Below are 13707 nucleotides of genomic sequence, written 5' to 3' on the forward strand. Positions count from 1 at the left end.
TAAAATATAAAAAATACAATATGGTTACAAATTGAAAATACAAAATTACATTGTTAAAAAATTAAAAAAAATATATCAAATAAATAAAATAAAATTTAAAAATTTTACAATAATTTGAAAAAATGAAAATTTATACAAGTAGTCAAATTCATGAATCATCATTCATGACTTTCATCATCTGCTTCGGGTGAAATGTCTGGTGTTGTATCATGCCCTCCCTTGTATTGTAATCTATCTTCTGCATCTAGCCAATCCTTAAAGAAGATGCACATCTCTATGCTCTCATCGTTCATGCAACTTCTTTTGTCATCCAGCACCCTTGTACCTGCACTAAAACAAGACTTCGATGAAACTATAGACACCGGAGGCTTCTTTTCGAATTTCTTTTGTCATCGTTCATGCAACTTCTATTATCCAACTTCTTTTCGAGTGTTCACTCCACTAGGTTAAAATATCAAAATTATTTGATACTTCACCTAAATTAGAAAAAATGCTTGCAAATAAAAATTAAGTTCAGTAAATGAACTTGTTGTAGAACTAGCATATTTTTGCTTTCTACTTATTAAATAAAAAAGCTTTTCTCTTTTACTACTGGGCTCAAAGTCAGAAGGAGAAGAAGAAGAAGATTAACAAGTTGTAGGAATATTCCTACAACTTCAGATTCATACAAACTATACAATTCAAATAATAAATTATTAATTTCTTCTTCTTTTTTATTTCCCATATCAATATTCATATTTTCATAATATGTTTCAAATAAAATATCTAAACCATCTTTCCTAATCATAGGGTCTAATATTGTAACTAAACAATAAATGGGAGAAATGTTCTCCCAATATTTTTTAAATTTATTTTCCATAATTTCAACAATACATTGAAATTGTGGATTATTTCTATATTTGGCAAAACAATCACTAATTACCATTAATTGATACGGTAAATTACAACTAGTTGGATAATAAATTCCAGATAATTCATTTGTTGCACCATAAAAATGTTTTAAAAAATCTCTTATATAGACTGACATTTCCTAATCTTCCTCAAATATCATATCATTAGGCATTTTTAAATTATAAAAATCGGAAAGAAATTGTTTATGAGATATACAACTTTCTAACATAGCATAAGTAGAATTCCACATATGCTTTAGATCTAATATAAAATGTTTATATTTTAAACCATAATTTTGGCATAAATATTTAAATTCCTGTTTTCTTGCCCCTGAACTTTTTATATATATAATACAATTTCTAATTTTTGAAATATGATTTGAAATAATATTCAAGGCATCTTGAATACATAAATTTAAGATGTGACATGCATATCTAATATGAAATAATTTACCATTTAAGCATAGTTTTAATTGAGATTTTAAAATATTTATTGCAGAATCATTTTTCTAACATTATCAAAACTAATAATGCAAAGTATTTAAAATACTTGCAGCAATAGCTAGGCCACTATGTGGCCATTCGAGCCTAGTAAAACTTAAAATTCTTTTATTCAAAAGCCAATTTTCATCAATGAAATGGCCGGCTACACAAATATAATTAATATTAAATTTGGATGTCCAAACATCCGAAGTAATTACAACTTTAGAATTAAGATTTGCTAACAAAGAAATTAAATTTTGTTTATATGAATAAAAAATTTTTAAAGCATCGGTTCTTATAATATTCCTATAAACTTTTTTATATTGTGGGTTTACAGAACTAGGCAACCATTTTTCTAGCTTTGGATCTTTAGCTAACATAAATGGTTGTTTTGCATGTACAATATACTTAGCAAGTTCTTGTCTCATTTTTTCTTGTGAATATCTAAAAGTACCAAAACTAGTTCCCCTCCCAATCTTTGTTTGGGTTGTTTCTCTCCCTTCATCTTCCTCTCGCTCATGTGTGAGCAGATGTCTGCTCAAATGACCCGTACCACCCTTGCTACAATAACTAAAGTCTTTCATACATTTTTGGCAAACGGCCCTTTTCCCCTTTCCCTTAATATCCTCTACTTTGAAAATTTTCCAAACTGAACTATTCAGTTTAGAAGACCTCCTTTTTCCCATACTACTACTATTACTACTACCGGGGGTGAGAGTTCCACTTCCATCGACATCAAACACATCAATGCTAACACTAATACTATCGCGATGCGATTGAATGCTGGGGAATCGATTTTGGGAAGGGCCAACCATTTTTTCTAATTCTAAAAAGATAAAAATTAATCTAATTCGACTTACTCGGATTACTAGTACAAAATCCCAACTTGATTTCAATGGTTGAAGTCGTTCAATGTCCAAGCCTCCCAAAATTGAGATACTTGAGCTGGTTGAGCAAGTCTTTTTCTTGTTGAAAGTTGAAACTTCGATAAAGTTGAGATTTGAGAATTGGAGAATGCATAATCAAACAATCAGTTAATCAGAATTTCTCAGATTGAAGATGATTGAGAATGTATGAGTATGAGAGAGAGAGAGAGAATTAAGAGAATTGTTGAATTGGTGTGATGAGAACGGTGACGGATAGGGCTATTTATAGGAATTGAACATAATTCAATTGCCCAAAATACCCAAAAAAACTATCTGTTATTTAGTTGTTGGGAGGGGTATTTTGGTCATTGTAAAGTTATAACTTTACCCAAAATGCCCTCTAAACTAGTTGTTATATAGCTGTTGGGGGGCATTTATGTCATTTTTTTCAACCCCCATAAGCAAAATACAGAAATACCCCATAATATAGTTGTTTATAACTGTTGGAGGATATTTTTGTAAACCCCCAAAGCTGAAACTAGCCGTTGGGCCCGCGAACGGGCCGAGCGCGGCCCGTTACGGGCCTGGCAGGCCGTGCCGCGGGGCCCAGCCCGATTTACACCTCTAGCTTCAGACATGTAAAGCGGAAACGGAGGTGTGTTCGCGGGTAAATCATCTGCACTGCGCCTCTTTCGTTTCCAACAAATATACAAAAAAAAAAACAAAAAACTATAGAAGAAACGCGAGGGAGACGGGCAGAAGACTAAGAAAACATGGATTCCGGAGCCGGTGGTGGTCCCGGTGGAGATGATCTTTCATCGAAGAGCTTTCCATCTTCGGTTTTGACAAAGTGGAGCAACGCCATTTCTCGGCGGTATCAACATTTTCTCGACAAGTCGACCCCGCACGTTCTCAGGCGATGGATCGGGTTCTCTGTTGTCGCCGCCATCTACATCATCCGGGTCTATCTCATCCAAGGTTTCTACATCGTGTCGTATGGACTCGGTATCTACATCCTCAACCTCTTCATCGCTTTCCTCTCCCCGCAGGTTGACCCTGAGATTCAAGAGCTTGTCGATGGGCCCACCCTTCCCACTAGGGGTTCCGATGAGTTCCGTCCTTTCGTTCGCCGGCTCCCCGAATTCAAGTTCTGGTTGGTTGCGTTCTTGCTTTCTCGCTTTCGTTTCGTAGGAATTATCTGCCCTTCTGCGAATTTGGTAGTTTGACCTGCTAAACTAAGCCCTGAATCTCTCTAATAATTGTCCAGTTTTCAGCAAAACTGATCACTTGAATATGATGGTTATTGTGATAAACGTGCATTTTTTTTTGTCGTGTTAAGCTTGTTCTCTTTGTTGAAGGGATGTTTGAATTTAGATGCTTATGGATCTTAGTTTGACACATGCTGCAAGGATTGTAGTTTTATGCTTTCCTTATTTTTGCATTATTGTGGCCTTTTTAATTTGGTTATTCTTCCTCTTGAGGGGCTGAAGGCAGGGTCTTGCCGGGGCAAATTTTATTTTATCCATAGAACAATAATGCCAACATGCATGTATTTGATTATTAGAATAACATGTCTTGAAAAGGATGAATATATATCTAAAATTGAAGGCAAGAATCCATGAAACCAATACTGGCATAAATTCAAACAAAGAAAAGGAGGTTGAGGGGGGGGGGGGTGGTTGCGAACCAAGGAAAATAGCCAAATATACAAACAAGTTGATTAAAATGTTGGCCATGTGAAAAGACAATCAACAATGGTACTTGGGAGAATGAGTGACTCGGTGCAAGTTAAAAGCTCAAAATGGACAAGGGATAGGCTAGAAAGTATTCCATTTTAGGTAGCGAGTACTGAGTACTAACAAAAATAATTCACAGCTAATTTAACTAAAAATAAGGCCATGGGTAGAGCAGACTGGAAAAACATGATCCATGTTGTTGAATCCCTTGCCCTTCTAAATTTTATTTCAAATATTACATATTAGAACCTGGGCCTAGGGACCTCCAAACAAGCTCCAATGTTGTTATCCTATCTATTGCCAAGGAATCAGCTAAGCTGTTTGCAGATCTGGGCATCCACTTGAAATAGCAGTTCTTGCTGGTCACGATAGAGTCCCCCCGATCAAGTGTCTTAAAGTCCAAGATCCATCAGCTAAATAAGGGAACCAAGATGATACAACCTGATGGTCCCCTTCCACAATCACATTTGAATAACCGAAAGAATGGGCCAACCTAAGTCCTTGAAGGAGGGAAAGCATCTCTCAGCCCTCAAAGAATTACTGAATCCAGATAGATCTGAGTATGCTTACCCCTTTTTGAGTATTGAATTTATGTTACCCTTTCTCAAAAAGATCAGTCTGAATATCTAATTGGTAGGATTCCATTTTCATATCTTATCACCCTTCCCCCAATTCCTCATTGCCCAGGATCGCTAAAAGAGTATGAAAATTCAATTTTACTCTTCCACTTTTTGGAGGACCCCATGGACAGATTGTAAGTTGTCTTATTGTGTATGCCCTGCAGACTATCACTTGGATTTGGATATTTCATTCACTAGTGGGTTGATTTTTTCCAGGGAACCCAATTGATTGATGTTGGGTGGCTGAAACCTAGGAATTTAGAACAAATAGATTTGACATACATGGGTTAATGGTTTTTTAGCAGATAATGCTGCTGTTGGGTGTTGGCAGTGATGAAATAGGGTTTAATGGCCTTTCTTCAGGTTATAGCAAGTAACCAGCAAGAGTTTTGCTTGAACAGTTAGATAAAATAGGGAAGATTGAATCTATTAGAGCTAAGTAGGGGAGTTCACGGTCTGGTTTGGTTCGGTTTGGAGAAGATCTCAGACCAAATCAGTAAATTATGGTTTGAGAAATTCTCAGACAGTCAGACCAAACTGAATTGTTTCATTACAGAAACCAAACTGTTTTATTATGGTTTGGTCTGGTTTCTAATATGATTTGGGCCATTATATTGGGCTTAACCCAATTAGAAAGCCCAAATAACATACATATGTGTGTAAGTAACAAATATAATTCACATATCAGTCATCAGATTGAAATGTTAACAAGTGCCACCTATTACTGTCATATAAATTACATTCACAATGTCAACCATATATGTATATATATTGATAAGTTATATAAATATATTGTATTATATAAGATAGCATAGAAAGTTATTAGATTGTATATATATATTAATATATATTTCGGTTTACAGTTTCATTTGGTTTATAAAATTCAGAAAACCAAACTGAAACTGTAAATTGAAATTTGGAATTATCCCAAACTGAATCAGGCTTTCTAAGTTCAGACCATGCCAAACCGCCAATTTCAGTTTGGTTTGGTTTAGTTTGGCGGTCTGGACCATATAATGAACACCCTGGAGCTAAGGATGAAGGGGGAAGCTGAATTGGGATGATTGGTACTTGAATTTGGGACAACATTTTGGCCTGGGAAATTATATTTCTGTGGTCTATTGTTAGGTTGTTATGTGACATAACCAGTGAGAGTATTCTATGAACTATGAAGAAAAGCCTCATAGTGTGGAAAACTAGGTTTTAAATGAGAATTATGGCAAACGGACAAAATGAATTAGGATTAGTATTTCTGGAATAGGTGCCTGTTGGCCCTTGTGGGAGGTTCATGCTGAAACTGATTTTTCAATATCTTTCTAAGTTCCATTTCTCCATATTCTAATTGTAAAATGTGTCTGCACTATTAAGTACTCATCTGATACTAGTTCTTGGTTATAGAAGAGGTAAGCGAAAGCCTAATGAGATGATCTTTAGTAGATTTCCCCAGCTCCCTTAATCCTTATGGTCCATAAATAATATCTGCATGATATTTATTAGTTTTTTATTGAAGTTTAGAGACTTAAGCTAGATTTTTATTTGATTACCTAAAATTAATTGCTGTGGTTTTAAGTTTTCATAGGAGTTAAAACTATCATGTAAAGAAGCAATGAAATGCAACTTTCGAGTAGAGAGGTATTTTGAAATTGTGAATTTGAAACGACTTTTTAAATCCTTTCTCCCAAAAGTGGTTCTTTTCCTTTGAAGGAAAAATTTCCTCTAGATGGGATATAATGCTTAATATGCTTCATGCAATATACTTGGATGACCATATTCTGTTCAATATTAGGGGTTGGCGCCTGGCGGTTGGCTAGATGATGATGATGCTTCATGCAATATACTTCTTGATTATTGATGCTTCATATGTAATTTGTGCAGCCCTGTTCAATATTAGGGTCTGTTTGATAACTGCTGAATCCTGTTTCAGTTAGCATTACGGGGTTGTCCATTCTGTTCTGTTTAGTATCATGAAGCGGTAAACATCCACTTTGATCCCCCCTTTCTTTTTAATTGAAACTGGATGGGGTTCTCTATTGGTTATCAATTATAGAATTGAATAAGGAGATTCCATTTTCACATTTGGGAGATAAGTCTCTTTATGTGATAGTCAATCCTTTTTTTTGCAAGTAGTTCTTTAAGAAGTCTTATCCAATGCATTCTAACATCTTTGAGGCTTTGCTTGAAATTCTGTAAGTAGGTCCATGTTCCTCTTGAGATTAATCATTAATGGTGACAGGTTAAATCTTCTTGATCCTATCATTGAAAGAGTCTCTAGCTCTTAAGTGATTGCCCCTCCAGTAACGAGTGTTGCTCATGGCTTGTTTGGTTGATGTTACTTTTAAACTCTTGCCTATTTGCTTTTGTAGGTAGTGCTTGCATTTTCTAAGGAGATGATCATCTTGTCTATGTTTTATCTTTGTATTCTTCTACTTGATGCAATTTTGGTTGACTAAAGAAGAAAAAGAAAAAAACCTGTAAGGTTTTTTGATGGATGATAATAAATTTATTAATTCAGAAGCAGATTTAGAGTGAGTTCATACAACATCCCAGGGAGAGGCGCGAGCTGCAGCCCCTCCTTGAATCTTACAAGTAAAGTAGGAAAGAAAAGCAAGAATCACAACTGAGCCCAAAACAATTCTTCCCTATTTACCCCTTGCTTAGCTAACACATCTGACAAAGTATTTGCTGATCTCCCCACCCACTGTACAGTGACCAACATATTCCTTGTCAACCAACTAAATTTCTTCATTTCATTCTTGTAACGCCACATAGCCTCTTCAGGATTTTTCAACCAACCCACCACCACTTTGGAATCCCCCTCGATTGTTAGGTGTTGTACCCCCAGCTGGTTTGCAAATTGCACCCCTTGTACAACAACTAAAAGTTCTGCCCCCAAGGGACTTGAGTAGAGCAACAAAATCTCTCCCTTCTCATTTCTCAAAGCACCCCCCAATCCGGATAATCCTGGATTACCCATGCTACTTCCATCAAAGTTCAACTTTAGTGAGCCTTCGGATGGAGGAGACCAGCTTGTAATTGATTTGTCCTTTAGAGATGAACACCTCGCTACTGCTGACCAATTTCTCCAAAGGTCATTAAAGGAGAACTGATGAAAGATTTCCTAGGTCTTCAGCTAAGGTATTGCCCTATTTAACACAGTCTTTCAATTCCTGACTGCTCCTTTCCTTTTCTTGAAAAATTCTAATATTCCTTTCTTCCCAAAGAGTCCAAATCAAGGCAGCACGAGCACATCTCCACATAATTCTCCCTATTGTTGTAGGCCAATAAAAGATAGAATGGTTGAAGAGCATGTGAACTTCTGCTGGTAGACTCCAACTACTCCCAAACAACGAAAGTAGCAAAGCCCAAAGGTCTGTAGAAAAGGGACAAGATATTAATAGGTGGTAACAATCCTCATCGTGAGCTCTACAGAGGATACACCAATTAAGAGAAATACAGAGGAAAGGTCTTCTCTTTTGTAGGTTATCTAGAGTGTTTACTTTCCCATGGAATACTTCCCAACAAAACGCCATAATTTTTTGGGGAACTGGCCTGCACCAAATTTCTTTTGATGGAAAGGGTTGGTGAGTAGAAAGTTGAGAGATGGACTTGAAGAAAGAAGCACAAGTGAAGGTTCCATTGGGTCTAGGAGTCCATACCCTCTTATCTGGCTTGGAGGGATCCAAACAAACCTGATTAAGACAACCAAGCAAAACAAAAAGAGATTCAATTTCATCATTTTTTTTTGATCAATAACACTTTCATTAAATCATCAATAGAAGATTTACAAAAGGAAGACAAACACGCTTATCTTCCAAGAGCAACAAAGAACCTCAAGAAAAGGAAAAAAAGAAAAAGAAAAAGAAAAGAAAGAAAGAAAGAAAGAAAGAAAACACACTACAGTTACAGCTTGGCCCAAAAAAGTGAGTCCCTTTCTGCCCCTTGTTTAGCTAAACCGTCAGCTAGGGAATTAGCCGATCTTTTAACCCAACGTATCTTAACTTCCATTTCCCGCACCAGCCACTTGAATTTCCTCCTCTCATTATTGTACTTCCATAAACCATTGTGATCTTTAAGCAACCACCCTATCACCACCTTTGAATCCCCTTCAATTAAGAGTTTCCTGATGTCCAACTCCTTAGCTTTTTGGACTCCTTCCATAACTGCAAAGATCTCATCTCTAAGGGAGTCACCCACTCCAATTGGGCCTGAGAACATGGCAGAAATGACCCCATTTTCATCCCTAAAAACACCCCCAATCCTTGATTGTCCCGGATTTCCCCTGTTACACCCGTCTAAGTTTAGTTTCACGAAACCACAAGGTGGAGGGGTCCAAGCCACACACATTACTGACTTAGTTTGTGTGCAACTTGCAATTTCACCCCACTTCCTCAACAAGTCATCCACAGTGTAATCTGTGAAAAGCTCCAAAGATTTCAGCCACTGTACTGCCCTAAATTGAATGATAGCCCTCAGATCTGCTGCTCCTCTCTGAGCTTCTGAGAATATTCTGGAGTTTCTTTCTTCCCAAAGTGTCCAACACACTGCAGCCCTTAGTCCTCTCCACATTGTCCTTCCCCTTTTTATCCGCCACATGAAAAAAGAAGGGGAAAAAAGGCCTTGCAAGTCTGATGGGGGGTTCCAACTGCAACCAAAAAGGGACAAAGCCCATTCCCAAATTAATCTCGCAAAATGGCAAGACACCAGTAGGTGAAAACCAGTCTCCCCATCCGCTTTACAAAGAACACACCACTGAGGTGACAAACAAGTATTGGGTCTCTTCTTTTGGAGTAAATCACCAGTGTTGATTCTTTCCAGATAGGCTTCCCAACAAAAAGTACCAACCCTAGGAGGTATTGCTCTGCACCAAACCTCATCAACAGGAAAAGGAAGGAAGGTAGGACTGGTGGACTGACTTAAGACTTTGAAGAAAGAAGCATAAGAAAAAATGCCATTGGGAGAAGGTGTCCAAATTCTAGAATCCGCCCTAGTGGGGTCTAAGACAACGTTATGAAGAATTGCAATAAGGCTCAAAATAGTGTCAAAGTTTGAGTCCCTCAAATCCCTTCTTAGACCCAAGTTCCACCCAATCCCAGAAATGGAAGAGGACGGGGTGGTAAAAGACGAGATTGGCTCATTTCTCAAATCAGAAAGAGCAAACAAAGAAGGAAACTGATCCCTAAGTCCTCTACGAAACCCAAAATCCCAAGTAGGATCTAAGGGTGTTCCCAAAGGTGAGACAAATTTTGAGACCACCTCTTTTTTGTACAAAGAAACAGAAAATAGCGAAGGGAACATATCCTTTAAAGGTGCGTCTCCTACCCAAATAATCCTCCCAAAAATGGACAGAGTTGCCAGAACAAACTTCATACCTGATAAAATTGAGGAATTGAGGAAGGGTGTTGTGAATGGCCTTCCAAGGTGCTGCTTGGTTAGCTTGCCTTGATACACCAGCATCTCATCCATTCTCTGACCTCCCATGAATGCTTCCCACCACCTCATGCCACAATCTCTCTCTTTCCAATGGCCATCGCCACAACCATTTCCCTAACAGAGCTTGATTTTTCTAGTTACCCTCCCAAGTCCCAAACCTCTCTCTTCTTTACTTCTGCACACAATTTCTCAATTAACCAAGTGATCCTTTTTTTCTTGTCCCAGCTCCCATAAGAAATCTCTCATCAACTTCTCCAGTTTCCTAGCTTCCCTAACTGGTATCCTAAAAACAGACAAAAAATAGGTAGGTAAGTTAGCCAAGGTAGCTCTTATTAGGGTAATTCTCCCTCCTAAAGAGATATAATTCCTCTTCCATGAGGCTAATCTCTTCTCAAACTTTTCTATCACTGGGGTCCAAAATCTACTCTCCCTAGGATTTGCCCCTAAAGGAAGCCCTAAATAAGACATAGGCCAAGCAGAGGTGGAACACTCAAGACACTCCGCAATAGCCTCGACCTCCCCTACCTCCAAATTTATACCCGCTATGCAGCTCTTTTCCAAATTTATTCTCAAATTAGAAATACTTTCAAATCCTTTGATTAGCTCCTTTAGGTTTGCTACCTTTTCGCTAAAACCTCCTTCACAAAAGATCATTAGGTCATCTGCAAACTGAAGGTGGGTGACGGAGACTTGGTATCTCCCTATTCTCCAACCCCTAATGGCATCTTCATTGTCAACCTTAGTAATGATCCTACTCATCATATTAGCTACTAAGGTAAAAAGGAAGGGTGAGAGTGGATCCCCTTGCATGACACCCCTGCAAGCTGGAAAAAAATCCCTCACCATACCATTTACCAGAATAGAGTAGTGACAAGTACTGATACACCAAAAAATCCAACTACACCACTTGTCCCCAAATCCACAGTTTTGCATAACCTCTAATAGAAACTTCCAGTCCACCAAATCATAGGCCTTTTCAAGATCCAATTTACAAATGAAACCTCTCTTACTAGACCTTTTCATTTCCTCCACACACTCATTCGCAATTAAGATCTGATCTGTTATTTGTCGCCCTTGAATGAAGGCCCCCTGGGTTTCACTAATGATAGAAGGGAGGACTGTTTTGATCCTTGACGAGAGCACTTTAGCCAGAATTTTATAGATGCTTGTCACCAGACTAACAGGCCTATAATCTTTTGGGTGGTTGGCATCATTCTTCTTAGGTATCAAGGCCAAAAAGGTGGCATTAATTCCAGGGCTTATAGTGTGATTGCCTGCAAATTCCTTAAAGACTTCAATTAAATCCTCTTTCAACACCTCCCAACAGTCTTGATAAAAACCCATTGTAAAGCCATCTGGACCTGGAGCCTTGGATCTATCCATTAGAAAGACAACTTTCTTAATCTCTTCTTCCTCGAAATCCCTTTCCAGCCACCTTGCCACTCTGTCATCAATTATTGGCCATTCCACCCCTTCCACGACTGCTCTCTCACTCAAAGGTCTTCTATAAATCGATTTGAAGTGGTCCACAAATTTTCTGGCTATGTCATCCTGGTTGGTAATCACCTCCTCTCCTAACTCTAGCTTGGTCACAAGATTCTTTCTTCGTCTCCCATCTGCCAAATCATGGAAAAATCTAGTGTTCCCATCGCCTTCCTTAATCCACTTGTGTCTAGATTTTTGTCTCCAACTGATTTCTTCCCTCAGTAACACCTCTTCCAACTCCTTTTTCAATTGTCTCCTTAACACTCTATCCTCCCCGGTCAACCCATTTTGAGATTCCTTTACATCCAAGTTTTCTATTCGAGAGATTAGGCACAATTTTTGCTCCTCAATTCTACCAAAATGATCTCTATTCCACTCTTTTATTTTGGCTCTCAACCTTTTTAATTTCTTATGAAACTTGATCCCCTTCCATCTTACCCCCCTCTCGTCCTCACCCCACCATTCCTTCACTTTTTTCACAAAATATGGATGGGTAAGCCACATATTTTCGAATCTAAAAGGTTTGGGTCCTATAGGAAAAAACTCAGTACCTATCTGGATAGGACAGTGATCGGAGGTGACTTTGGGTAACGCTCTAGAAACCAAGTTTTCCAAACTATTCTCCCAGGTAAGGTTAAATAAGAACCTGTCCAACTTCAAACACAAAGGGGTTTTCCGAAGGTTGGACCAAGTGCAAGGCTTGCAACAGAGGTATTTCCTTCAGTTCACATTCTTCAATAAAACCATTAAATTTCCTCATGCTTGTTGTAATTATCTGTTGGGGATTACTGGTTTCATCAGAGAATCTAATGACATTAAAATCCCCGCCCAAGCACCAAGGGCCATCCCATAGCCCCTTGATTGCATATAGTTCCTCCCACATCTCATTCCTCTCTCTATAGGAATTAGGGCCATAAACATTGGTTAAGACCCATACACACCCATTCTCTACATTCTTACACTTAATGGAAATTGAGAATCTGCTTATCAATTCTTCCACTACTTCCACCACATCCTCCCTCCACAGTGTTATGATCCCCCCCGAGGCTCCCCAAGAAGGAGACGAGCTCCAACCTAAACCTCTAGACCTCCAAAAACTCCTCACCCATCTCCCATCTAATTCCATCATTTTGGATTCTTGTAACAACACAATATCGGATTTTTCCCTTCGGAGTAGGTCTTTGATCACCCTTCTCTTTCTTGCACTCCCTAACCCTCTTACATTCTAGCTAATAATTTTCATCAAGACAAAATAGCAAAAGAACCCATGAAAAGGCCATAATCTCCTCATTTTAGGCCCTTCCTATCCCCTCTACCACTGAATTCTAAATCCTCCTCAATGTCTGAGATTAGCCTTTCCACTTCAGATCTTTTTTTCTTCTTTGTTCCTTCCCCCCCCCCCTTCCTATTACAACAATCATCCCTTTTCTTTTCTCCATCCTTTCCAGCCAATGTCTGAGGAAGAATTTTACCCTGCTCACACTTATTTTGGCTACAACATCTCTCTAAGAATCCTTCCTTTTTTTTTAGTTCCTCCATCATTGTACAGATCAACTCCTAAATTCTGTTCGCCTCCCCCTTACTACTTCCTTCCATCACCCTCTCTCCTCCTTCCACTATCACCCTCTCTCTTGCATCAGAACTCCTGGATGGGAAGCTGGAATATCTGTTACAGGCATAGCAGACAAGTCAGTACCTAAAAAAGAATTGACACCCATACCTGGTAGGACGGGGGTAAGACTAGAATCACTGGAATTGAATTGCTGACAGACGACAAATGGTTTTAAGGCCTTTCCCCTTTTTGGACAAAGTTGTGAAGTAGACAGTGAAAGAATCACAAGAAATTGTTGTGACTATGTGAGCTCATGAAAACAAAATCACTCAGGCATGCACTCATTGGGTGGTTTAATTTATCCTTTGACTTAGCATGTCTGGGTTTTTTTAGAGACTATAAGACAGTAATATGATAATGTGAACTCATCGCTTCATATGTTAGGCTACCATTGTATTTCATGATATTCCTAGTAAGGTAGTGGATCCTAGAGGTAGTCTCCATTTTATCATATGAGAGCAAGGTAGTTTATGTATCAATTGGGGTAGCAACAACAAGCATGCACTCATTGGGTAATTTCGTTTTTTTCATTGATTGATAGATGTTTTATTGGAGGATTGCAAAAAAGTGCTGTGACTGGCGTGG

General features: G+C 38.3%; 1 protein-coding gene across 1 annotated transcript in view; it reads left to right on the forward strand.

Annotated features, from left to right (window-relative positions):
* Positions 1 to 2902: 2902 nt before the first annotated feature.
* LOC104607042 (protein RER1A-like) overlaps positions 2903 to 13707 on the forward strand; it is a 33053-nt gene continuing 22248 nt past the window's right edge. Inside the window, exon 1 of the mRNA XM_010272530.3 lies at positions 2903 to 3392. Coding sequence (XP_010270832.1) covers positions 3013 to 3392 — 380 coding nt within the window. The 5' untranslated portion in view covers positions 2903 to 3012. The remainder of the gene's footprint in view (positions 3393 to 13707) is intronic.

This window comes from Nelumbo nucifera, chromosome 5 (assembly GCF_055504915.1).
Source record: "Nelumbo nucifera cultivar China Antique chromosome 5, China Antique-T2T, whole genome shotgun sequence".
In the NCBI taxonomy this organism is placed as follows: domain Eukaryota; kingdom Viridiplantae; phylum Streptophyta; class Magnoliopsida; order Proteales; family Nelumbonaceae; genus Nelumbo; species Nelumbo nucifera.